General features: G+C 46.8%; 2 protein-coding genes across 5 annotated transcripts in view; both read right to left on the reverse strand.

Moving 5' to 3' along the window:
* RABGAP1 (RAB GTPase activating protein 1) overlaps positions 1-27,629 on the reverse strand; it is a 96,126-nt gene that overhangs the window by 28,812 nt on the left and 39,685 nt on the right. The window lies entirely within an intron of this gene.
* Positions 16,274-27,629, reverse strand: GPR21 (G protein-coupled receptor 21). 2 transcript variants are annotated; one of them, XM_080990991.1, is made up of 2 exons: positions 20,910-27,629; positions 16,274-18,223 (listed from the first exon to the last, which is right to left on the reverse strand). In XM_080990991.1, exon 2 carries the CDS (start codon positions 18,124-18,126, stop codon positions 17,068-17,070), a length of 1,059 nt encoding a protein of 352 aa, XP_080847117.1. In that variant the 5' UTR covers positions 18,127-18,223; positions 20,910-27,629; the 3' UTR covers positions 16,274-17,067. The 2 variants fall into 2 exon arrangements, with proteins under 2 accessions (XP_080847117.1, XP_080847116.1); XM_080990990.1 differs by lacking the exon at positions 20,910-27,629 and adding an exon at positions 18,611-20,896.

Below are 27,629 nucleotides of genomic sequence, written 5' to 3' on the forward strand. Positions count from 1 at the left end.
TCTCTCTCATCACCAGAAATTGTTTATGGGAAATTCCGGATTCCTGAGCCAACAAACATTTGTTATTACTCATCCTTTTGTCCAGGTTCCACTGATTACCTTGAGCCCAAGTCCAATTGAGATCAGGTGAGAATGACTGACCGGCCGGACTACAATAAGCTTCCAGTGTGACATCGTTTCAGGCCAAATATGGCAATAAATCTGATTCTAAAAATAAGAGTGAATCCCCCAAGTGATCCCCAGCTGCACTCATTTCCTTTTAGGGATCAAGTTTCCCACAGGAAAATCATAAATAGGCACTTGGTAAATATATATATATATATTTAAAAAGCTGTATGCTACAATCACATGCGGATCTAGTGCAGCTTTGACAGAAATGCCCAGACACTGTTTTCGTGCCTGAGGCAAAAACGTGGCAGGCAAAAACTTCTCTCTGAACATACGAGAAAGAAAATGGGTGGGGGTGAGGGAAAAGAATGAATACACACCCACACACCCAAATAGCTTATCCCGCAATGCAAACAGGCACAAAGTCAGCACCCCACAAAAGGGGGGAAATATGAGGGTGTGTTTATTTTAAATGAGAACCAGCATTTTCAAATCACGTACAGGGAAAGGGACACTGAGGAGAGTCTTTGTATGCAAAAATGAAAGCTGACACAAAAATTCATTGCAACCATTTCCTAGAACGGCATGCTTCTAGGATGAATATACTGTATGCTGAGAACCCTTTTTGCAAAGCCATCACTTGCTCAGACTCCACAAATACATCTAGCCACACTTCTTTGAAGCAGTGGTATGCCTCCAAAACAAACAATGGATCATAACAGGCTGTGCCCTGGATGTCTTGCCATTAATATGGGAATGCTTTCAAAATGCCTTTAAAAATGCTGCATGGACAAGATGCCAAGAGGACAGGTAAACAAAATTTTGGCGAAACTGTCACTCAACTCATCAGGTGTGTGCAAATAGAAAACCTGGGTTCAGCACAGGAGGATCAAAGCCAAGTCACCCTCGCTAAGCCTTGTCCAAGGGTGGGCAGAATGTAGGTCTGAATCTATTAGTACTGTAGATCCTGATGACTTGCAATAGATCAACAAGAATTCCTGGCTCTTGCCTGTTAAACAATAGCAGCAAAATGACTAGGCTTCTGACGTGAAGCCAGTCAGGACTGGACTTTTGTGAGAAAGCACTGTGAGCTCAATTATGCTCTGATATTGAAAAGAAATCTCTGGCTTGCTATTATTTGATTCCAGGTAAATGCATTTTGAACCAGGCTCTGGTTGGTGGATTTCTTAGTAGACCCACAAGTATGATGTCTGCCCATCACCGGGCTAGCCCACCTCATTTGGGTGGTTGTAAAAAGGAAAAACAAGAGGCACATAAAGTGCTTTGTACAATTCAGTGCTAAACAACAGCATCATATTACCCTCTCCAGGAGGAGTCCAGCAAATATGGCTCTCACTCCATGTGGTCATATTAGGCTCACAAGAGGGCAATAGCTTTTAAGTGCTTTACAACCCAGAACAGACCGTGATGAAGGTGCCATCTTCTCTCTTCCAGCACAAGATTTCATTACACTCTAGCAAAGGGCTTTCCAAACTGTGTGTCGCGATGTTAGTGTGTCACCTGCAGTGTGCAGGTGTGTCACGCAAACACTCCTCGGGGCTGGAAAATGAACAGGCAGCCCACAGGTTTGCTAGTAAAACTGAACTACTGTGTCACAAAAAGATGTGTGCCTAAAAAGTGTGTCACGAACATGAAGAGTTTGGAAAACTCTGCTCTAGCAAGAGAAAAGCTACAGCAAACAACTGCATTTTTAAAAATAAACAAAAACAACTAGATGCCATCATCAGGCATGCTTCACTATATTTTAATGTTTGAAAATGGTTTCAAGTGTTAACTCTCATCAAAGGGCATTTGCCCCTCCTGTAACAAAGTCTATGCATGTGCATCTGAATCAAAAAAACGGAAGAGACCCAAAGGGACCCATCTAGTCCAACCTCCTGCAATACAGAAACCCTGCCCACAGCAGTCCCTGGGTGAGCTCAAAGCACCAGCCTCCTGGTTAACAGCCAGATGCACTGACCCACTGCACCACAGGCTCCCAGGAACGAATGAATCACATATTCTGTCTGTTCACCCCTGCCTCCCTTTCCCTTCACTTCCTTTGATGTTTCACTTGTTATCTGCTCGTAGATTGTAAGGACTTTGGGACAAAGACCTGCAAAGCCTGTGCTTTTGTGTATATAGATGACATAACATACGTGTACATGTGTTGTCAGGGACGTGGGTGGCGCTGTGGGTTAAACCACAGAGCCTAGGACTTGCCGATCAGAAGGTTGGCGGTTCGAATCCCCGCGACAGGGTGAGCTCCCGTTGCTCGGTCCCTGCTCCTGCCAACCTAGCAGTTCGAAAGCACAAAAAGTGCAAGTAGATAAATAGGTACCGCTCCGGCGGGAAGGTAAACGGCGTTTCCGTGCGCTGCTCTGGTTCACCAGAAGCGGCTTAGTCATGCTGGCCACATGACCCGGAAGCTGTATGCCGGCTCCCTTGGCCAGTAAAGCGAGATGAGCGCCGCAACCCCAGAGTCGGTCACAACTGGACCTAATGGTCAGGGGTCCCTTTACCTTTACATGTGTTGTATGCACGTATGTACTTATAATATTAATTTGTTGCTTTGGCTACACTGCCTCCATTCTGTCCTAGTCCTGTCAATAAGTCTTCATATTACTCCTGGCTGTTTATTAATGGCTGTTTTACACTTGCCCCCAAAATCTATTGTTTCAGCCACATCTTTCAGAGGTCATCTTAAGATACTGCAGCAGCATCACCTCTGAGTGAGAAGCCAAGAATCCCCAGAATGTCCAAATATTTCCTATTGGGACTTGCACCCATCTGCATGCAATTTGGCTTCAAAGTTTCCCTGCTGCCAAGGCAGCTCATATACACCTAAGTACACAGCTTTACACGGAATCACACCCTTGGTCCACTTACCTCAGCATTGGATACACTGACAGGCAGAGTTTCAAGCAGGTGACATTCCTAGCCCTACCTGGAGATGCTGGGGACTGAACCTGAGGTCTTCTGCATGCAGAGCAAGTTCTCTACCCACCGAGCGAGGGCCCTTCCCTGTCACAAATGTTTGCATACTGTGGCCCTGAAATCTAGCTCACAAGCACTAACTTATTCCTAAATCCAAACCTGAAGCGACAGCAGCAGTTTTGCTAGAGCTGGTTGAGAATATTATTTTCTAAACGTTAGAAATCTGTCATCTAAAATAAAGTACACCTGAATGATGCAAAAATTCATCAGCATATGTTGAGAGGCGGATTGAACAAGCATGTCACTATTAGCATATAAAAGAATTCAGCCGTTATGCAACTTGACAGCGTATACCCTCTTGAGTCACTGGAGGAAAACATGGCTTGTTTGTGGTTAGAGAGAACACGTACAATGTTCCCGCAAAACAAGTCACTCCCACTTTGAGCAGTTGCCAGGGAGGTAGCCATGTTAGCCTGTTGCAGCTAAAACAAACAAGAATCTTGTGGCACCTTAAGAACCACCAACAGTTAGGGCATGGGTAGGCAAACTAAGGCCAAGGGGCCAGATCCGGCCCAATCACCTTCTAAATCCGGCCTGTGGATGGTCCGGGAATCAACATGTTTTTACATGAGTGGAATGTGTTCTTTTATTTAAAATGCATCTCCTGGTTATTTGTGAGGCATAAGAATTTGTTCTTTTTTTTTTCTTTTCAAAATATAGTCCTGCCCTCCCACAAGGTCGGAGGGACAGTGAACCGGCCCCCAGCTGAAAAATTTTGCTGACCCCTCAGTTAAGGCGTAATCTTCTCTGGCCTACAAACTCACTACTTCATTCTGAGCAAAAACTATCCCCCACTGCACCTGGTCAGAAGGCGCATGTATTCGTGTATAGTGTTGGAAGATTGGGAAAGGCTTTGGAAGAAAGGGGTTAAGTTTACTGCATGTACTGTACTAAAAGAAAATAGCTGTTTCCTAGTTCTGCTGGATCTCTCAGTGGCGTTTGATACCATCGACCATAACATCCTTCTGGACCGTCTTGAGGGGCTGGGAGCTGGGGGCACTGTTATACAGTGGTTCCGCTCCTTCCTCCTGGGCCGTGTTCAGAAAGTGGTGGTGGGGGATGAGTGTTCAGACCCCTGGGCTCTCACTTGTGGGGTGCCCCAGGGTTCTGTCCTCTCCCCCATGCTTTTCAACATCTACATGCAGCCACTGGGAGAGATCATCAGGGGGTTTGGGCTGGGTGTTCATCAGCATGCGGATGATACCCAGCTCTACCTCTCTTTCAAATCAGAACCAGTGAAGGCGGTGAAGGTCCTGTGTGAGTGTCTGGAGGCGGTTGGAGGATGGATGGCGGCTAACAGATTGAGATTGAATCCTGACAAGACAGAAGTACAGTTTTTGGGGGACAGGAGGCAGGCGGTGTGGAGGATTCCCTGGTCCTGAAGGGGTAACTGTGCCCCTGAAGGACCAGGTGCGCAGCCTGGGAGTCACAGGTCAAAACCATGTCCAGGGCAGCTGTGTACCAGCTCCATCTGGTACGCAGGCTGAGACCCTATCTGCCTGCGGACTGCCTCACCAGAGTGGTACATGCTCTGGTTATCTCCCGCTTGGACTACTGCAATGCACTCTAGGTGGGGCTACCTTTGAAGGTGACCCGGAAACTACAACTAATCCAGAACGCGGCAGCCAGACTGGTGACTGGGAGCGGCCGCCGAGACCATATAACACCAGTCTTGAAAGACCTACATTGGTTCCCAGTACCTTTCCAAACACAATTCAAAGTGTTGGTGCTGACCTTTAAAGCCCTAAACGGCCTCGGTCCAGTATATCTGAAGGAGCGTCTCCACCCCCATCGTTCTACCCGGACACTGAGGTCCAGCGCTGAGGGCCTTCTGGTGGTTCCCTCACTGCGAGAAGCCAAGTTACAGGGAACCAGGCAGAGGGCCTTCTCGGTAGTGGCGCCCTCCCTGTGGAACGCCCTCCCACCAGATGTCAAAGAGAACAACAACTACCAGACTTTGAGAAGACATCTGAAGGCAGCCCTGTTTAGGGAAGCTTTTAATGTTTGATGTATCACAGTATTTTAATGTTCTTTTGGAAGCCGCCCAGAGTGGCTGGGGAAGCCCAGCCAGATGGGCGGGGTATAAATAATAAATTATTATTATTATTATTATTATTATTATTATTATTATTATCATTATCCTCATCCTCATCATGAAAACGATGTATAGATGGTACTTAACCCCAGTGAAATTAGCAAAGATGTATCATACAAATGATGTTGGAAATGTAAAGAAAAAGAAGGTACCTTTTACCATATGTGGTGGGCGTGTCCTAAGGTGAAAGACTTCTGGGGGAAAATTTATAATGAATTGTAAAAAATGTTGAAAAATACATTTATCAAGAAACCAGAAGCCTTTCTCCTTGGAATAATAGGATTAGAACTACCCAAAAAAGATGTTAGGCTGTTTTTGTATGCCACCACAGCGGCAAGACTTTTATTGGCCAAAAATTGGAAATACCAACAATAGATGAATGGCAGGTGAAGATGTTGGACTTTTTGGAGCTGGCCGACCTGACTGGAAGAATCCGGGACCAGAAAGAGGAGGAGACACAAGAAGATTGGAAGAAATTTAAAGAATTTAAATTGTAATATAAGATAATTAGAAGTCACTTGAAAGTAATAAATACACTTAGGACTAGATTAAGAATGTGTTGTATAACATTAGGATTAGAATACTAATAATAGAGAAGAGGATAGTAAATGGAAGGAGTCAATTTCAATAGAAACATGATTTTGGAGAACTGTTACAAGGTGATACAATGAAATTCAGTTAGGGGGGATTCGAGGAAGTCAATTAACAATGTAAGGTAATTTGGGTATTGGAAGAAATAACTCTTTTTATGTCTTTCTTTTGTACTGTAATGTTTTTTCTTTTGTTGTGTTTTATAGTGTTTTTTTTCTTATAAAATTGGAAAAGCAATAAAAAAAATTGGGGGAAAAAGAAGGCGCATGTATTCGTGGAGAGCACAGTTTTCCTTCTTGAAGCTTTTTAAAAGGGTGCAGAAGTGCTGTGCAGGCAGTTAGACACATTCATGGAGGAGGGGGCTACCAATGGCTGCCACCCATGATGTCTCTGTTCCGCCCCCAGAGTGTGGGGGACAGGTGCTCCTCAGTACCAGTTTCTGAAAACCACAGGAGGGGAGAATATTGCTCTTGTACTCAGGTGGGTTTCCTAATAGTGGTTGGCCACTGTCAAAACAGGATGTTGGATTTAGATGGGGCCCCTTTGGCCCAATGCAGCAAACTCTTCTTAGGTTCTTAACTGCCAATCCCACAAAGCAGCCTGCTAGATCAGGCACAGGCAAACTCGGCCCTTCAGATGTTTTGGGACTACAACTCCCATCATCCCTAGCTAACAGGACCAGTGGTCAGGGGATTGATGGAGTTGTAGTCCCAAAACATCTGGAGGGCCGAGTTTGCCTATGCCAATGCTAGATAGAGGGGACACGGGTGGCGCTGTGGGTTAAACCACAGAGCCTAGGACTTGCCGATCAGAAGGTCGGCGGTTCGAATGCCTACGACGGGGTGAGCTCCTGTTGCTTGGTCCCTGCTCCTGCCAACCTAGCAGTTCGAAAGCATGTCTAAGTGCAAGTAGATAAATAGGGACTGCTCCGGCGGGAAGGTAAACGTCATTTCCGTGTGTGCTCTGGTTCGCCAGAAGCGGCTTAGTCATGCTGGCCACATGACCCGGAAGCTGTCTGCAGACAAACGCCGGCTCCCTCGACCTATAGAGCGAGATGAGCGCGCAACCCCAGAGTTGGTCACGACTGGACCTAATGGTCAGGGGTCCCTTTACCTTTACGCTAGATAGAGTACACAGGCATTTTTGTAGGCAAGGTACCTGTTGCTTTCCAGCCAATCAACACAGGTCCCATTGTAAAACAAGCCCCCTTGCATGTCAGGTTGTTTCCTGCTCGAGACAAAAAAACCAACAAAATAACAAAAGTTGTTCAGAAATGTTGAAGCCCTCACCTGCTTTTTAGTAACTGGGCACCGAGGGACAGTGAAAGATCAAAGGCATACAATTATTGTCAAACACTAAAAGATTAAGCACAGAAAAACTACTGGCACTATAAATATACTGAAAGAAGTTTGTTTTTACTGCCTTAATGCTCCTGCCGACACACTGAGGCAGCTCTTCCTTTTGGAAATTTTGGCCTTCCTTAGTTCCAGGGTTTATTCCGGACCTCCTGATTCTCCTCTCCACTACCCCTCCTCCGCTTTCCATTTTCCCTAAAATAAATAAGCTCATAAATGAAAATGCTGGTTTCTGTCAAGCTGTCATTACTTATGACATGTACAAAACTGAGAACAAAGAGAAATACATTATCTGCTCGCATTTGTCATTCCTTTACATGACTAAACCCTCGTTTTATTTAACTAGGCTGCAATTCTGATTCTCCCCCGACGTTTTGAGGGGACTGACTCTGCTTACAGCACAAGGCATCAACATGGAGGCTCCAAGCTGTGGCGTTCAGCACTCAGATCTGCAGAATCCCCGATGTAATCCAAGAAGAACAAAGAATCCATGCCTTGGCTCCTCTCCTAGGCTCACCTTATGGAAGAGGTTCCCTGGTATAAGGATGCTCCCTCAGAAACAACCCACTGATCTCCAGCAGATCTCTCAAGCACCAAATCTGAAGATGCTTCCATTCCTGAGCCAACCAGTTTTCCAGCAACACAATCCCACCACTTGCTGCAGAATCTTACAAGCCTCCACAGTTCTCCTTTACAAAGCAGCTCCTGGCCACCAAAAGTGGTGATGCCTGCACATGACGCAGAGCAGGGCTGGGGAACCCGTGCCCACTCCCAGGTGTTGCTAGAATCCCACCTGCCATCGGCTGTAGCTGGCATGTTCAATGGGCGGAGATGGTGGGAGACTGGATCTATAGCAATTTCTGGAAGGCCACAGGTTCCAGGAAGCAGTAACACCTTAGAATGAAAAGGCAAAATTGGGCGTGTGGAGAACCTCTGGTGGTGGCCTTTGCAGCTTAAAAAAATACTTCCATTTTATGTTTATCTGCTGCCAGATTAACAAAGAGATCTCTTTTTAAAAATGGATTTTAAGTTAATCTAGGTCAGGGGTTCTCCTACTGCGGTTCACAACCTCCATTCAGGCAGCCCAAGGAACAGCTGCAGAAGAGTCAATAATTGATTCTGTGCCCCTGACAACACAGATGAAAACAATTTGCTAAATGGACCAAGGAGGCCCTGGTGCAAGACCTGAGATTTTAGTAGTATGGCAGTGGTGCTGTGTGCTATTTTTGCTCTAGGAATTAACAAGCTAAAACAACTCTTTTGTCAATGGCCTGGCCTAAGGCTTGTGATTTTCATAACATACTAAAACTGGTTTTCACAAAGGTGCTGGTATGAGGGAGGTTTGCTGAGACCCACAGTGAATTACAAGTGGTCCACAAAAGGAAAATATGGGAACTGACCTAGATCAGAAAATCTGGAACCACTGATTAAACTCATTGCTGCAGCCTTAACTTTTAAGCATTTGTTTTATTTGCATCACATATTTCTTTTGAAGAGCTTATGGGAGTATGCTTGTAGAAGGGGCCGTTGTTCAGTGGCACAGCACATGGCCTGCATGCAGAAGAGGTCCCAGGTGAAACCCCTGGCATCTTCAGATTGGGAAAAGATTCTAGTCTGAAACCCAGGAGAGCTGTTGCCAGCCAGTGAAGACAAAATGAACCAATGGCCGGATGACTCAGCATGAGGAAATTTCCTATAGACTCAAGTTCTTTCATTACAGCAGGAATCTTGCCTACATATAGTGCCTCCAAAAGTGCCATGAGCACTAGTGCTGTGGTATAAACACTCCCCACCCACAGGCCGTTTGACTTGGGTGGAGGGTGGGGAAGCTGCAAGTGTTGCTGGGCAACAGCATCCATCATCCCTGAGAATGGGGCTGGATGGGGCTGATGGGAACCAGAGTCCAGCAACAACAGAAGGTAGCAGGTTCCCCAGCCCTGGTTGGAGTCATATAGAGAGACCCAGTGTCTGCACTGAGCTCTATGGCGAAGTGGGGAATCTGAACTCACGTCTGGCTCACTCCTTCAGTGTCAGCAGACAGAATCAAAATTATTCTAGGGAGTCCTAGTTCACTGCATCTGAACCCTTCACAGCCACTGCATGTTCCTTCTCGAAGGCCTGCCAAGGAACAGTTAATAACTGGCATATTAAAAAGCCTCCCACTGCGGAATGTGAGCCCCCAGGCTGCAGAGCAATCTGAGAACACATTTATATGTCTGCAAAAGCCACATGTCCAAAACAAAGCAATTAAATTAGATATGGCACAAAAGGCCAATGCCATATTAAGGTTGTGTCATTCACCAGATCCAGCCCTGAGGAGGCAAAAGCAATCCAAGCCAGAACAGGAAGGCTCCCCTTCTCTCAAGGGGGAGTTGGCCAGATAGCCTGGGAGAGGCCCCACCCTCCGGGGCAGTAAGTATATCTACTGGGCTCTTCCGGAAAGAGGTGGGGCCTCCCCCCCCCAAATAAAAGGTCCCCAGACCACTTCCTGCCAATTGGTCGATTCTGCAAAAACACCTCCCTCCAGAAGAGTTCAACAGTCATGAAGGGAGTGGCTTCCCCCAAGCCAACTGACCTCTTCCACTTAAAAAGACATAGCAAGTGAGAGCAACTGAAGGATTTTCATTTTCCATCTTGTTGTTTAGTTGTTTCGTCGTGTCCGACTCTTTGTGACCCCATGGATTTTCCATCTAGGTAAAGGTAAAAAGGTAAAGAACCCCTGGATGGTTAAGTCCAGTCGAGGCCACTATGGGGTTGCGACGTTCATCTCGCTTTCAGGCCGAGGGAGCCGGCGTTTGTCCACAGACAGCTTTCCGGGTCATGTGGCCAGCATGACTAAGCCGCTTCTGGTGCAATGGAATCCCGTGACGGAAACCAGAGCACACAGAAACGCTGTTTACCTTTTCCATCTACATTCATTCTGCATGTAATTTATCCTGCATGTACCACAAGACAACCCTACTCAAGTTCTGTCATATTTTATCGATTAAAGAAACCATTTTGCCAACTAAAAAGGTGCCCCACCCCCAATTCGAACTAGTCAGAAGCATCTCTTTTAAATGTTTTAAATTATTTTAAAATACTGTCAGCTTGTGAAAATGGCAAGATGGCAAGCGCCATCGTAGAATAATAACCCCACTTCTATGGGGTTCTTCTTTGAAAATGCCTCTGACAATACAGGTGAGCACCATCAAAAACTAAGGGATGCTCTCCAGAACTAGGTTTTTCCTCCACGTGATTTATTCATTAAAATCCATTTATATCTCACCTTTGCCTTTCAAGCTGGAGCACCCAAGGTGACTAACAACAACAACGAAAAGTTTTAAACCCCACTAACTTATAAAACAATTCTCAAAAGACACTTGAAAGTAAAACAGTTCAACAACAAGAGAGAGAGGAGAGGAGAGAAGGTGTAAGACCTTTCAGCAAATGGCCAGGCCAAAGGCATCAGGACGCCATCAGAGAGGAAGCCAGGTGGATGCCCATCTCAGGGCAAGGATTTCCACAGCTTAATCACTGCAAGAGAAAAAGCCTTTTCACACATTCCTGCCAATCACACCTCAAAAAAGGACCATCCTAGTTGAACAAAGCAGAAAGGCAGGATAGGATGGGAGGAGGCAGCCCTGAAAGTAGCCATGTCCTCAGTTATTTCAAGGGTGTGCAACTATGCACACATTTTAAAAACTGTAAGATTTCTTCAGTCAAGCAACAGCTTGAGGGCTGTCATATTCTCTCTGGGAACTCTCATGTGTGCTTGTCTGCACTGAACCATGCTTATGTTTAGTACTACATGCAAACTGGGTCAGAGAGAAAGAACTGCCCTCCTTCCTGCCAAGGCAGACGAGAGTGTTTGGGCAATAGTTTTGGGGGGAGGGCTAAGTAAGACAAGGGGGCCTGAGTACTGTACACCCTCAATGGCTCCTTCTTCCTGCCCCAGAGTTATTTAAAACAGCAAATACTGCAGAATCAGTTACACAAAATAAAAACAAGCAACTCTGCACGAGCAAAAATATCTGGCTTTCCTTGGTGCAGAATCTGGGTCACCTGGAGCAGAGGATTTTAAAGTTATTTTATTGTAGAGTTCAAGCAGCCCTGAAAAAAATGGGTTTCAGAACAGGATAATAAAAAACAGACCGCATGTTCTACAGGGAGGCCCTTGGCACTGACGAAAGCTGATGGAAGGGGAAAGGAACATGCTCACAGTTTTCAAGTAATTCAGAAGAGGTTGGAGGGATTCTGTTGCTTTGAAAACAGAGTAACCTGAACAAAAACTGGTTGGAGCTGATGGGAGTTGCAGTATAAAACATCAGGAAGACACCAGGTTGGGGGAGGCTGATATAAAACACTACCAGGTGGAAAGATCCAAATTAGAAACAGAATTGTTAGAACCCAAAACTAAGAATTTGTCAAGAATGTATAACTTGCTGCTGAAATGGAATACTCAAGATGAAACGGTAAAATCGGCTATGATTAAATGGGCACAAGACGTTGGACATAACATTATGTTTGCTGACTGGGAACAGTTATGGACCACAGGTATGAAATTTAGGGCATGTAATGCCTTAAGAGAGAATATTATGAAAATGATATACAGGTGGTACATAACCCCAGTCAAGCTTGCGAAAATTTATCACTTGCCCGATAACAAATGTTGGAAATGTAAAGAAACTGAAGGTACATTTTTTCACCTTTGGTGGACGTGCCCAAAGATTAAGGCTTTCTGGGAAAAGATATATAATGAATTAAAAAAGGTATTTAAGTATACCTTTCCCAAGAAACCAGAGGCCTTTCTCCTGGGCATAGTGGGCCAAATGGTGTTAAAAAAGGATAGAACTTTCTTTATGTATGCAACAACAGCAGCAAGAATACTTATTGCAAAGTATTGGAAGACACAAGAACTTCCCACACTGGAGGAATGGCAGATGAAACTTATGGACTATATGGAATTGGCGGAAATGACTGGCAGAATCCATGACCAGGGAGAAGAGTCGATGGAGGAAGACTGGAAGAAATTCAAAGACTATCTTCAGAAATACTGCAAAATTAAAGAATGTTAGAGTGATGTTGGATTGAAAATAAGTGGTTTCCAGCTGTACAGGTTATAGTTAAGGACAGATTAAGATTAAAGATCAAGATTAAAGATGTTTAAAGAAATGGAAATTTGATAATAAAAGGGAAAAATTTAAAGGTATATGACATTAGGAACAAGGATTAGGTTTTAAAAAAAGTTGAAGTTATATATTTTAACACTTTATTAAATTAAAGATTGGGTTTAAAAAAGTGGAAAAGAAACTGCTGGACAAATAATGTGGATTGGAATACAAAAGAGGGAGGTATGAGGAAGTCCAGAAAATAAGTAATTTAAAATGGGGAATGAAAAAGAGAGTTTGTTTTTAATTGTTACGTTTTGTGTTTTTATTGTTAAATTTTGTATTGTTTTTTGTGTGTTGTTTTTTCTTTTTTCTTTGTTTAAAACCTTAATAAAAAATTATTTTTAAAAAAAATAAAATAAAAAATAAAACACTACCAAGTGTACTTTGAGGGTTGTTCCCCTCATCCCCGCTCAGTCAAGCAGCATGTAAGATTTTAGACTGTACACACTTCAAAGCAGAATTTCTCACTATAATTGTGTATGGAGCCATATGCATTGATGATGCTATATAAATAAATGTTGATAATAATTATAATTATTATTTCAGGAAATAAATAAATAGAGTAAGAGAAGTGATGCTAGAGATGTGTAATCTATCAAACAGCAAATGCAGAAAAGCAAAGTACACTTTCCAAGGGGGGTGTGTGTGGTCAAACTAAAAGAAGAGTATGTGTAGTAGTAGGAGCAGCAGCAGCAGCAGTGGACAAAACAAGAGTAACATGTTAAAGATCCCACAGAAGCAGGTCAACCTTTGGGGACTCAGCTACATTAGCAAAGAAAAAGCACTTTAATATGTGTTGTATATGCATTATAACACTGTGACACCAGATGGCACTGTGAAGTTCGGTTTTTGCCAACCCGATTTGTCATACAAAGTTTACAAGGAGTTTAACTGAAACGCTTCTCTGATGTGTCTAGATCCAGTCTTGCCCAATGAACCAGTCATGAGGTTGTCCCAATTACTTCTATGCTACCTAGGGTGACCTCACATCTCAAGACTACTCATTCCAGCCACTTCCTGATCTGCCTTCCTGCCTTTCTTAAATACGCTATTTAAGGCTCCCCGCCCCCTCTTCAGTTTGGCTGAAGTCTACCTCCCATCAAAAAGACACTTTTTCTGAGCTGGCCCTCTCTTTAATAAACTGCAAAACACTCGTGAACATTCTGTGGCATCACAGGAGCTTAGATCAGTGGCAAAAGAGTTATGATACAACAGTTTCTATTTATCATAATCCACAGCATTATAGTACAGTAAAGATGGGCGAGTTCATTTGGGGACAGAAGGTCAGAGACACAGGATCTTATGTCTGGCCACAGCTTAATCCAGCAAGAGGAACTTCTGGCCCACAGATGAAACGGAGCTGCCAGAGCCTTCCCATTTGGCTAGCCAGGTCATTCTGTTGAACTCACAAATACAGCTGCCATCATAAGTGACATAAGGTATTGGGCAGGTAAAGGTAGGGCTTTAAAGGATGGAGCAGGAGCTTACAGAGGGCTCCCAGTGGTTCCACTGCTGGAGAAGGGCACACCCCCATCACCCATCAGCTGATGGGCAACACCAGTGCCCTTAGTTTGAGGAGGTAAAAGCGGTTTCTCTTTAAAGGAAATTGCTACCCACCCCCTGCTGTTCTTTAAAGCCTCCCCACATTCCTGAAATAAAGAGAGCTACAGAATGGGTGGATGGGTGCACACAGCATGCAAGAGAAAGGCGTGTCTCCAAGAAGCCAAAAAGTTGATCCAAAGATCACTCTTTAGAACAGGGGTAGCAAATGTGGGACTCACCAGGGTTTGGACTACAGTTCCCAACCAGCCCCACACAGCACTGCCAATGGTCAGGGATGATGGGAGTGTCTGGAGGGTGCAGGCTGGCCGCTGCTGCTCTTGTTGTTGTTGTTTAGTCGTTCAGGTGTGTCCGACTCTTCGTGACCCCATGGACCAGAGGATGCCAGACACCCCTGTCCTCCACCGCCTCCCGTACCTCCCGCAGCTTGCTCCTAGGCATCTGGAAAAGCAGGCCTTCATTGAAAGTCTGTATCAAGAAGCAGACTGCAAAGAGCCCACAAACATGATGAACACTCACTTCGAGACAGCTGTTCTCGTCTTCTTCAGAAGATATCATCATGCAGCAGCTTCAGCATTTACATCTAGCTCTAAAAAAACAGCACACTGGCTAAAATATATGAAATACTGGTCTGGACCCAGCTGCAGGGGAGGCACCTACAAAAACAAGTTCTCTATCAGGCATGCAAACAAAAAAGCCACTAGCTCCAGACAATAGGAGCTGGTCTAAGTCCCAGTGGCAGCTCTCTCAGAAGTTTTTTTTTTTTAAAAAGGGGGCCTTTCAGATCCTGCTGGACTACAAACCCCTCTCATCCTGACCACTGATCACTCTGGGTGAGGCTGATGGGAGTCCGACAGCTTCTTGGGCCACAGGTTCACTGTCTCTGTTTTAAAACTCACCAAAATATGACCGGAGAAGATAAGCTTGAAAAAGTGGGGAGCATAACCAGTAATCCCAGTGAGGGGAAGAGAGCAGGTCACCTGCAGCCAGAGAGTGAGAGTTAAGGTTCTGCACGCCTACTTGTCCCTCCACTAGACAAGGAAAAGAAATTAATAGGAGAGCCTTGATTAATCAACCCAAAGCACCACATTGCCATTTCCAACAGTGGACAAAGGAATGCCCTCTTAGGAAGCCCACAAGGCAGGCATGAAAACAGCCCTCCTGCTCTCTTGCTCCCCTCTGATAACTGGTATTCAAAGGTCAACTGGCTTTGAACTGGGAGATTCATAACAATAACAATAACAATAACTATTATTATTATTATTATTATTATTATTATTATTATTACCTTGCCCATCTGGCTGGGTTTCCCCGGCCACTCTGGGTGGCTCCCAACAGAATATTGAAAACACAATAAACAATCAAACATAATAAACTTCCCAATACAGGGCTGCCTTCAGTTGTCTTATAAAAGTCAGATACAGTGGTACCTCGGGTTACAAACACTATGGGTTACAGACTCCGCTAACCCGGTAGTTCCTCAGGTTAAGAACTTTACCTCAGGATGAGAATAGAAATGACGCAGCGGCGGCAGCGGGAGGCCCCATTAGCTAAAGTGGTACCTCAGCTTAAGAACAGTTTCAGGTTAAGAATGGACCTCCAGAACAAATTAAGTTCGTAACCAGAGGTACCACGGTGGTTGTTTATTTCCTTGACATCTGATGGGAGGGCATTCCACAGGGCAGGTGCCACCACCGAGAAAGACCTCTGCCTGGTTCCCTGTAACCTCACTTCTCGCAGGGAGGGAACCACCAGAAGGCCCTCAGCGCTGGACCTCAGTGTCCGGGCTGAACAACGGGAATGGAGACACTCCTTCAGGTATACTGGGCCAAGGCCGTTTAGGGCTTTAAAAGTCAGCACCAACACTTTGAATTGTGATCAGAAATGTACTTTATAGCCATCATGACTTGCAGTGTGCTTTCTGTATATTTCTCCCTCAAAAGAAACTTATCATGCCAAGGCAGTGCCAGGGGTGTGATAGGGACAACAGGGAGTGTTGTACCCAGAACACTGATCTGCTTAGAGATTGCTCTGCTTTCCTCAAATGGGGGCATACAGGACACCCCAGGCAAGTTCACTGAGCCCAACTCCTGTTTCCATTTGGTAAACCAGAAATGCAGTTGGCTCCTGGGGTTTTTGAACAGATATCAAGCCCACCTACCCTAACAGGAGGAACTGGAAATCCAAAATATTGCACCTTTCTTGATGCTTCACTCTTGTTGTGCTACTAAAGCTGTATGTAAAGTATTAGAGAAATTCAATATTTAAAAATAAAGTTTTTTAAAAAGAAATTCCCTCAAAACAACAACAAAAATTGAGCACACACTGGTTTCTAATGAGAATGCCTTTGTTCCATTCTCAAGCTGCTGCCTACATATCCAGAGCAATAAATATGGTCAAAATATTGTCTCCACTTACTTAGAAAAAGAAAATACTTTATTCAACTGCTAAATTTTGTCTGCTTCAAAGTCATCCCAATTACTACACAAACATTTTTTTAAAAATAAAAATGCAAACACTGTACTGTAAATCACATATGAGCATTCTAACAGGGCACTCAGGATGAGAAGTTTTTGGAAAAAGCATCAGGGGAGGTGGGGAGGTCAGAATACTGATTAATCACATGTGGTGTGGCTGTATCACACGACAAAATCAAATGTTCAAGTGTTTACATTATTTGTTTATAGGACTATGGGGGAAATGGGGTTGGGGGTAAGTCAGGGAGACTATAATTTGGCCCCTTATGTTAAGAATTCTGAAATATACTTTGGCATTTGCACAGAAAAACAAAAGCAAATAATCAGGGAGTATACCATCAGACCATTTACACATTCCCACATTGACACGCAAGATCAAAGCTCTCCGAAAATGCCCAAGCTTTAAAGGAAGAACACAAATGTCTCTTTTGCTGGAGGTCTTGCATGCCCAGCACTGGCAGGCACTCCCAGACAGGAGAGAAAGGGGAGGAGGAGGAGGAGCGCTCAGTTTTGGAAACACAGGTGCCAGGTCACCAAACCCGCCTCACACAAGGACATTTGTAAAGTGAAACACTAAAACAGACATGCTTGTGGAAATCTCCAGTTCTTCAGCAGCATTTCTCAGAGAAAAATTGTGTGTTCTTGTCAGTTTTTTAGTTATTTTTGCAAACCTGGCAATATCTTTAATCTATTTTCTGTTGTTGTTGTTTTTTGCCGGAGCAATCTGTATCTTACGCATGACACCCATTCGAAGGTCTTTTGCTCCTCGAGGCGGAGGACTCCTTTGGCGCCCGGTGCCTGGCGCAAGAGACACAAACAGCGCCAGAGAGGCGCTTCAAGCCTTTCTGAAAGACGCTGTTGGACAGGCTGTAGATGACACAGTTGCAGAAGCTGTTGCTGATGGCAAGCCAGGTGGTCAGAAAGGAGGCTGCTCGGTTGCGGTAGACGGAAGAGCTCTCCAGGAGGAAGTAGATTATGTAGGGGAGCCAGAGGATGTAGAAGACGCTGGTGATGCGCAGGAGAACCATGGCATAGCGCTTGTCTGGGCATGGCTGGGAATCAGCCGCTTCCCCTTCTTGGGAGCTGAACCGCACGCGCCTCTCATTGATCTCTTTTGTGTGCTGCTGGCAAATGCGGAAGATGCTGAAATAGGTGAAGCAGACCACGAAGGCTGCCGGCGCGTACAGCATGACGATGATGAAGAGGGTGAAGATGGCCCAGGTGTCCCAGGAGTCAGCACACCACTGGAAAACATCCCCGTGATAGCCGGGCTTTCCCCAGTCAAAGAAAGCCGGGAGGAACACGGCGCCCGAGTACAGCCAGATGAACAGGATGCAAACCCGGAGGCGGCAGGGGGTGACCAGGGTGTTGTAGGACAGCGGCTTGGTGATGGCAATGTACCTGTCCACGCTGATGCAGGCCAGGGAGGTCATGGAGACGCTCTTGAGCACGGAGACCACGTAGCCAAAGGCTTTGCAGATCACAGACTCTGGCAAGAAGGTGACCCGGTAGTGCAGCAAGGAGAGTGAAGGCACCAGGCAGCTCACACCCACCAGGAGGTCAGCGTAGGCCATGGTCTGGATGAAGTAGCTTGTCGTGTGGTGGTTCAGCAGTGGCGCACAGTGGAAGACGAAGATGACCACAATGTTGCCCGAGATTATGAGGACGGTGAGGAAGACAATGACGATCAGCTCCAGCAGGCAGATGTCCAAGGCCTCCGGATAGCCGGCAGCCAGGAGGCAGAAGGGCCTGCTGCTGCTGTGGTTGCTACCATCGAGGGAGGCATTCATCTTGCGTCGGTGGCAGAAACCCCCTCACTCTGCCGCCACTGATGGTGGATGCTGCCTGGCTGCTTCTGCTGTCATTGCGGCTGCCACATGTGCCACCCTGTCAAAGCCCAAACAGGAGATGGAGAGGGATGCAGATGCTCCCTGGAGCTGCTGGGCATTGTCCGCAGTGGCTCCCTCCTGGAAACACCAGCTCTTTGGGCTGCAGCCTCCACAGCCACCGCCCCCTCCTCCTCCTCCTCCTCTCTCTCTCTCTGCTGGCAGCTCAGCAACACACCACGCACAGATGCGTGGAAAGGGGGGGGGGCGATAGAGAAAAGGGATGGAGGGAAGCTCGCTTGCTTGTGCAATTGGGGGGGGGGGGGAGAGGAGATCCAGCAATAGCCACGCGAGGGCGGGTGCTAGATGAAAAGGAAAGGAGGGAGGGGTGCCTTTACAGCATCCCCCCTCCCATAGCTTCAGGACGCGTACAAGCCGGCCTCCTCACCCACAACGCTGCAGGACTTCGGCTAGCCTCTCCGCAGCCGGCTGGAGAATGGGCGCCGCCGCCGCGCCGGATCCCGCACCTCTCCGTCGATGCAGGAGTGAGGAAAGAGGAGGAGGAAGAGAGGGTCCGGCCTGCGGGTCCCTCCCCCTCCCCCACGGCTGGGCTAGGCTGAGCTGCCCTCCTGCCTACCTGCAGCCGAGAGGGACAAAGGCGAAGCAAGCGCCGGGAGCAGACGCAGAGGGACGCGGCAGAGGCTGCTTTTGATGCGCCCAGCCAGGCAGAGCAGCTGCCGGCCGTAGAAGAGCCTGCGCGGCGCAGGGGGAGGAACCAGGTGCGAGGGAGGGGGCGGACAAAGGAAGACGATCCAGGCGGCGGCGGCGACGATGGGGGGGGGGGGGGAGAGCCGCAGCCAAGAGCCTCCCTTCCGCGCCCGGATAGCCGCAGCAAAGGCGCGCGCGCCCTCGTTTCCCGGCTCGATCGCCGGTGCGCCCCCTCATCTCCAAAGAGGAGCGCCCCGCCCTTTAGCAAAGAGGGGCCGCGGCTGAGTCTGCCAGGAGCCAAGCCCACCCGCTTCGTTCTTCTGAAGGGGCTCTCGGAGGTGCGAAGAGTAATCATGTGCTCAGAGGTCCAGTTCCCTTACAGGTTTGCAACGCGTCTTTCCTTGGCTGATCACCAAGGCATTAAGTTGTTGTTTTCCCCCCAAAGCTGTCCTTCTTCACCCAAGATGTGCAGCAAAAATCCTAATATGCCCTTCTGAGTTAGACACATGGGAGTGGGCTGCGAGGGGGCGGGGCAGACGGCATGCGGCACACATCCCAAAGTGCATGCTCTCTCTCCCAAGACACACTCTGCACGTGGTTTAAACCATCTGAACCCAACCCAGCTGGCACACTCCCATGCCCACTGAGATGTTTAAGCTTGGCAATTATGCTCTGCCATGCTCTTAACAGGTCCTATACAAAATCGCCACTAAAAGATAGTGATCTGGACATTATGGGGCAGACACAACTGAAAAATATCTGTCTTACAATAAGTAGGAACTATGCAAGAACTTCCCTCAGAGGCTAGCATCAAAGTCTCTATAGAAGCAAACACTGGCTGCAATCCCTTGATCAAATCTTAGCTTAATAAGCCACCATATAAATAAGCTTCAAGCACCTGCATTTAGGCACTTTAGGCTCACTCCTTTGTGCAAATGAATAAACCAGCCAGGAAGCCACAGTTAAGCCATGGTTTCCTCTTATGTCCAAATGGGGAAACTATGGCTTGTGGATCCCGAACAGGCCAGGACACAAAGACAACTTTAAATGTTTCTCATAGAAGCCACAACCTTGCTTCAGTGACACATACAACAGCCGAAATTGAGGCTAGCAGGTTCACACACAAAAACAAATAGGTAATAAAGGTCCTGGAAAACAAGCCTTATGAGCAGGGATGTCTTTAGCATATGCGCCGCCGGGGTGTAAAGATCCGACCAGTGCCCCCAAATTTAGACTGCCCACATCTACACCCAAGATATACTTCTCCGTGGTTGCAGGCAAGGCCATGGTGGCGGCCTGCCCTTCCAAGTCTTGCTGCTGTCGCCCCTCAAGAACCAGGTGCCCGAGCTCCGCAAAGGCACGCAGCTTTACATCCATGCGCTTTTAAAAGCTCCCCAGGAGGAGGAAGGAGAAGAAGAGGGACGCAGCAGCCATGCTGATGGTGGGCGAGAGAGCAATGCCTCTCCGCGCAGGGCGGGACTCTGGGGAGGAGAAAGCGGTTGGGGGGAGGCCAGCTTTGAATGTCAGCTTGATCAAAATTACTTATTTTTTCGTAACAGGTAGATAGTTAAGAGCTTAGGCGGCTTCAGCGGTAGGGCCTCCCCAGAATTCAATGCCTGGGTGCCCTGCACCCCTGGAAAGACAGCCCTGCTTATGAGGAAGGGTTGAGGGAGTGGGGTGTGTTTAGGAAAACAGGAGAGTGAGAGGAAATATGATAGCCATCTTCAAATATCTAAAGGGCTGTCACATAAGATGGAGTAAGCCTGTTTTCTTCTGCTCCAAGGGACAGGACCCAAATCAATGGATTCAAATGACAGGAAAGCATATTGTGACTAAACATTAGGAAGAACTTTTTGATGGTTCAACAGTGAAACAGACTGTCTTGGAAGGCTGTGGACTTTCCTCCCCTGGAGGTTTTAAAAGGGAGGCTGGATGGCCACTTGTCAGGGATTCTTTAGTGGCGATTACTGCATTCCAGGGGCTTGGACTAGGTGACCCTCAGGGTTCCTCCCAACTCTACAATTCTACTACAGTCCTACCTCAGAAGTCAAATGGAATCCGTTTCAGAAATCCGTTTGACTTCCAAAACATTCGGAACGCAAAGCATGGCTTCCAATTGGCCGCAGGAAACTCCTGCAGTCAATCGGAAGCCGTGGAACCTGTGTCGGATGTTTGGGTTCCAAAGAATGTTCGCAAACCGGAACAATCACTTCTGAGTTTGCAGCGTTCAGGAACCAAAATGTTCAACTTGCAAGGTGTTCAACTTCCGATGTACGACTGTATTCTATAACCAGTGGTTTAAACTGTACTGGGATAGGAATGGAAGCCAGAACTGAAATGATTTCATTCACAAAGAGTTCTGTAAATGGGTGTCAGCACTGCTATTGGGACAATACCCACCTGCCTGTTGGGGGACGAAGTGCCAATCCCAATCTCTGCCGTTGTGAGATGACAGCCAGATTTATTTGACACATGCCTGGATATGTATTCTACTGAAAAACTTTCTAACTAGTTGAATGGAAAGGCAAAAGGGCCAGAAGATTTACTGCAGCAGCTCTCACTTCATCCAGTTCTATTCGCTCCAGAGACATCTGCTGGGGAAATGGCTCCAGAGCAGGAGCAGCTGTTGCCAACACAGATGGATGTGTTAACGTAAGGGCCTTCTGCCATGTGGGGCATAGACCCACCAGTGAGGACAGAGGGGCAAAAGTCATCAAGGGCGAAGTTCTGAAACAAAGGTTTTGAGTCCTAGCTGAGAAAGGGAGTTGGTTTTCAGAGATATCCCAACCGACAGGCCTTTCAGACACTCCACCAGCTCCTTTTGGAGTTGCATTTACTCAGCATCTCCAGTGAAAATAGCCAGAGTGCCACCAGAAAGAGGCTTCCCACATTTGATGCATTCAGTGTTTCTATTTTGTTCTGTAGAGCTCAACCGGAAGCTACAGGAAGAGGGATTGCTCCTGTGCTCAAATCCTGCTTGTTGGTTTCCCAGAGACACCTGGCTGGCCACTGTGAAAACGGGAGGTTGTGCTGTATGGGCCACTGGTCTGCTTTTGCAGGCTCCTCTTATGTGCCCAAAGGACTCCTCTCAACTCCAAGCCTGACAGCAGTTCATTAACCTGCCAGGGAAACTAGGCGAGTCCATCAGGGTTGCATTATGGATCTCCTCATTTGTTGCTCCCCTTTTGCTGAGCCAGCACAAGCTGAAGCAGCAGCTTGCTGGGTCAGTGGAGCAGCTACTCATGCGGAAGGAGAAGCCAAACAGCCATTTGTGGCTCAGTGCAGCCTCCAAAAAGAAACAACACACAAAATCCAGCCTGTTTAAAAATAAAAATGTACAGTGACAGAAGGATGGATGCTGGTCTGGCTATCAAAGTAAAGCAAGAGATCAAAATTCCCAGGGAGAAAAATCAGACCCTGGTCCTTTGCCCCCACCCTCTCAAAGAAGGGAGAGACCCAGAGGACCAAGCTAGGCTAGAAAGTGCATATCTTGGCTTCTACAACATCCTTCTGGGTTTCTAGGCATATAGCCTTTAAAAGCAGGGGCAAGAGAAGATGGAAAAGGTCTATAGCTCAGTGGCAAAGCATCTGGCTTGCAAGCAGATGGTCGCAGGTTCAATTCCAGGCATCACCAGATAGAGTTGGGAAAGAACCGTGTCTGGAACCCTGGAGAGTCACTGCCAGTCAGCATAAACAATATGGAGATAGACTGAAATAAAGAACATAAGAATAACCTGGTGGATCAGGACAATGGCTCATCTAGTTCAGCATTCTGTTTTCACAGTGGCCAGCCAGATGGCTGGAAGCAAGATGCTGCAAGCAAGATTTGAGCAGTAGAGCCCTCTCTCCTCCTGTGGTTTCCAGCAACTGAAGCATCGCTGCCTCCTGTGGAGGCAGAACCTGGTCTGACACACTATAAAGGAAGCTTCTTCCTATGTTTTTAAAGCCACGAAATTTGGGGGGACAGGAACCTGAAGATTTTGAAAGGGGCTATTTAAGTTGCTATTTAACTTCCTAAGAATTGGAAGCTGGCATCCAGAAAGCCAGTGGCATCTCTTTTCCTTCCCAGGCTGCATTCACTGTTTCCCAAGTGAATGCAAATTCTACACCAAGCTCACCCAAAATTCTGAGAGCATTGTTACTCAAAATGCAAATGAGTCTGCAGAAAATCAGTTCTCCTCCTGATGTCCCGTCCCCCACCAAGACCAGGAGAGCAACAGCATGGAGAGAAAGAGAAATCTCCTGCAAATCAAGCACACTCAGGATGGTGGAGAAGAGTGGAGAGGTGCTGTTTTCGGATAGCAAAAAAAGTAGGCATGTGAGAGCATCATCTACTTTTGGGCAGGAGAGAACAGAACCACAGCAACCAGACTTCTTGCTTGCTTGTCTGCCTAGCAAACTCCAATCCATCAAAACTGGCATTTTTGACAGAATTCTGATTGGAGGCCAGCACCTGCCTGGGAGATGACATTATCTGGAAAACTGATGGTGGCTATTGGGAGAAAGGGGAGGAGAGGCTGGTGGGTAGCGTAACAGGTGGCCCAATCAAGAAGATCTAGGACAGGCATAGGCAAACTCAGCCCTCCAGATGTTTTGGGACTGCAATTCCCATCATCCCTGACCACTGATCCTGTTAGCTAGGGATCATGGGAGTTGTAGGCCAAAAACAGCTGGAGAGCGGAGTTTGCCTATGCCTGCTCTAGGAGGCAGCTAAATCAATACTGTGAGCCAATTCAGACAGCAAGTCCCACTGCACCAGTCTCAAAAGGCAGACAGCAACGGCAGGACTTGGCCTGAGGGAACTGGAAGGAGATGTAGGTCTGGCACAGAACATATAAGCTCCAGCAGCAAGCAAGGAGCAGTGCCTTGTAAAGAAAACTAGGTGTTCGGAACTCTGTGTTTGTGGCATTCCACTAGTATGTGTGCTTGTGGGGTGGGGAGAGCATGATTTACAGGTGGGATCAACAGGTACAGGAAGATTAGGTGAATCTCCTATGCAGACCCCACACATTAATACCATGATGCAAGCATGTGGGTGAGTAACACTGTCTCCGTCTGGTTCTGAGCAGGCCAGGCAGATTCCCTGGGACCCGAATGCAATTACTGTTTCCCCTTCCAAACAATCATGCTCTTCTTTCAAAGCTGCATCACAACCTTCTTCCAAGCAACCTAGCAGAAGCGGCTCATGCCGCCAACTGGAGAGCTTTCCTATATTTCCTGCTTCTTCGGTACCCTTTACCATGCTAGTTACCACAAAAGGGGGGGGGGTTGCATGCACCTGTCTCCTTCTTTCATTCCACCTCAAATACCATATTCATTTGACAGGTTTCTGTGCTGCACAGCTGGCAAGAGCCCCAGCGTGAAATGTGGGTGGCTTTAAGGCACACAACTGCCACAAATTTAGACTCAGAATACATCTTGCAAATGTCTGTTGACATTAAAACTCATTGCCACAGTGCTGCGCTGACAAATGCATCACAGTTTTTACACTCCCAGCATGGAGACCAAGTAGGCTGGTGGATGAGGGATGGAAGAGTCTGTTCCTCTTCTAGCCCACTCACTCGCCTGCATGAAATTCCTGGTCATCTAAGGCTACCAGGTTAGTTGTTAAATGCAAGGCTGTAGTAAGACATAAAGAAAATGGATTAGCACCAGTTTTAATACGGAAAGAACAGTGAGATTACCACCATCTTCTCAGCAGTTTTTCAAACAGATTTAATTACTTCTGCTGAGCAAACCCAGATTTCTGCCCACCCAGTTCCCAACCTGGTAGATAATAGCATCCATCATCCATTATACTAATTTGATGCCCTCCACAAAACCAGGCCACCATCTATCTGCCCAAATACTCTTCCCCAAGGATTAAGTCACAGACCTAGGACCCAATTCAACTGTACTTTTATTGGCTTTGGCTAAATGTTTTCATAAGGAACAACGAAGATGAAAAGAGCACTGCCAGAAGTTAACGCAATATAATATATGCAATGCATTATAAATAAATACAAACAGGCTGCATTTAAAAAACCCACTGAGCTAATTTTGCTGACTGACACTTTCAGTGAGCACATACAAGCAGGTGGCAGTAAAAAAGAAGCAACAGAGGCTGTTGTTTAAACAACAAAAGAAAGGAGGAAACAATTTTTTTAACTGGTAACGCCATATTTGTGTTTCTACAAAGGTTGGCACCATAATGAGTGGTGACCTACAGTTTTTCCATGCACCCAAGCCCCTCACCACAAGATTATGACCTTAGGCAGCAGCCTTCCCCAACCAGATGTTTTGGACTACAACTCCCCTCAGTCTCAACTAGCATCGCCCAGGTTGGAGGAGGCTGCTAGGCATGAACAAAGCATAGGACGCAGCAGACCAAATGGTGCACCTAGTCAACATCCTGCTTCCTATGGTGGGCTGCAGGAAGCTTCAGGGATACTTGCAAGCAACAGCCTTTTGCCCACAGCATCTGCTACTCCATGCATATTCTGCCTCTGAAAATGCAGGCTCCACTCAACTTTCAATAAAGCCATTTTCCACAAATGCGTCTGATTGCAGACCAACCTTTGCCAACCCTGGTACATGCTGGCTGGGATTGATGAGGGTTGTAGTTCACTTTACCACATATATGCCCACTTAACCACTTAATTGATTTATTATATTATTTATACCCCACCCATCTGACTAGGTTGCCCCAGCCACTCTGGGGCTTCCAGCACGTATAAAAACATAATAAAACATCAAACATTAAAAACCTCCCAATACAGAGCTGCCTTCAGATGTCTTCTAAAAGTGGTAAAGGAACCCTGGACGGTTAAGTCATGTCAGAGGCTACCATGGGGTGCAGCGCTCATTTCGCTTCAAGCCAAGGGAGCTGGCGTTTCTCTGCAGACAGCTTTCTGGGTCATGTAGCCAGCATGACTAAACCGCTTCTGGTGCAATGGGATATCGTGAGGGAAGCCAGAGCACACGGAAACGTGTTTACCTTCCTGCCGCAGCGGTACCTATTTATCTACTTGTACTGACATGCTTTTGAACTGCTAGGTTGGCAGAAGCTGGACAGAGCAATGGGAGCTCACCCCGTCGTGGGGATTCGAACCACTGACCTTCTGATTGACAAGCACAAGGAGCTCAGTGGTTTAGACTGAGATGACCACCCACCTCCCTAAAAAACCTATCCCTAAAAAACCCACCTATACCCTAAAAGTGGTATAGTTCTTTATCTCATTGACATCTGATGGAAGGGCATTCCACAGGGAGGGCACCACAGCCAACTGTAACTTCACTTCTTGCAGTGAGGGAACCGCCAGAAGACCCTAGGAGGTGTCTGGACCTGAGTGTCTGGGCTGAATGATGAGGGTGGAGATGCTTCTTCACGGATACAGGGCCAAGGTCAATTAGGGCTTTAAAGGTCAGCACTAACACTTTGAATTGTGCTTGGAAACATACTGGGAGCCAATGTAGGTCTTTCAGGACTGGTGTTATATGCTCCTGGCAGCCATTCCCAGTAACCAGTCTAGCTGCTGCATTCTGGATTAGTTGTAGTTTCCAAGTCACCGTCAAAGGTAGCCCCGCGTAGAGCATGTTGCTGTAGTCCAACCAGGAGATAACCAGAGCATGTACCACTATGGCGAGACAGTGCACAGGTAGGTAGGGTCTCAGCCAGCCCTGGACATAGAATTGACCTGCACCTCCATGGACAGCTGTGAGTCCAAAATGACTCCAAGGCTGTGCACCTGGTCTTATATGGGCTCAGTTATGCCATTCAGCACCAGGGAGTCCCCCACACCTGCTCTCCCCCATCCCCCCCAAATAGTACTTCTGTCTTGTCAAGATTCAACCTCAATCCGTTAACCATCCTCCACCCACCTCCAGACATTCACATAGGACTTTCACCGCCTTCACTGGTTCTGATTTAAAAGAGAGGGAGAGCTAGATATCATCCGCATACTGATGAACACCCAGCCCAACCCCCCCTGATGATCTTGCCCAGTAGCTTCATATAGATGTTAAAAGGCATGGGGGAGAGGACAGAGCCCAAGTGAGTGCCCAGGGGTCTGAACACTCCTGCCTCAACACTACTTTCTAGACACAGCCCAGGAGGAAGGAGTGGACCCACTGCATAACAGTGCCCCTGGTCCCAACCCCTCTTCCATCTGTGGAATCGGAACTGTTACATGTGCCACATTATACACGTTCTGCGCTTATGAGAGTCTTTTGGTAAGGCAGTTTCCACACTTGAAACTCCCTGACTATTAACATCAGCCAGGTGGAACCGCTTATACACTTTTTAGTGCCTGCTGAAAACATTTCTGTTCAGGCAAGCCTATCCAGACACACAGAATGCTGACAAGTCCTTTAACTTGTTATTTCAGTTATTATTTGAAAGATTTAAATAGCTGTTTTTAACTGTTTTTACTGATAACTGTTTTATTCTTTTGTGGGCCGCTTTAACATTTTTTCTTTACAGTCAAGCAGTCTATAAATGTTATGACATAAACAAACCCCACTGCTGCCTTCGAATGCATTCACAGCTCTGCCACAGCTGCACATTAACAGGGGAGCAGCAGCAGTGAGTCAGTGCCCTCTCAAGGAAGCATCCACCGTTACTGGTGATCTTACTGAGGAGCCCCCAATAACCTTCAGAGATGGCTCCAGGATTCCACAGAAACAGACTGAAAGCCATCAGTGCCAAAAAGATGAACGTGTCAGGCAGAGAAATCTATCGGACTAAGCCATTCTCTCCCCACCCCCCACACACAGACAGT

The sequence above is a fragment of the Podarcis pityusensis genome, assembly GCF_964106645.2.
Source record: "Podarcis pityusensis genome assembly, chromosome: Z".
Classification (NCBI taxonomy): Eukaryota; Metazoa; Chordata; class Lepidosauria; order Squamata; family Lacertidae; genus Podarcis; species Podarcis pityusensis.

What these genes read in the sequence shown, in the direction of transcription:
- GPR21 (XM_080990991.1), bottom strand. Translation starts at nt 18,126, where the DNA reads ATGAATGCCTCCCTCGATGGTAGCAACCACAGCAGCAGCAGGCCCTTC.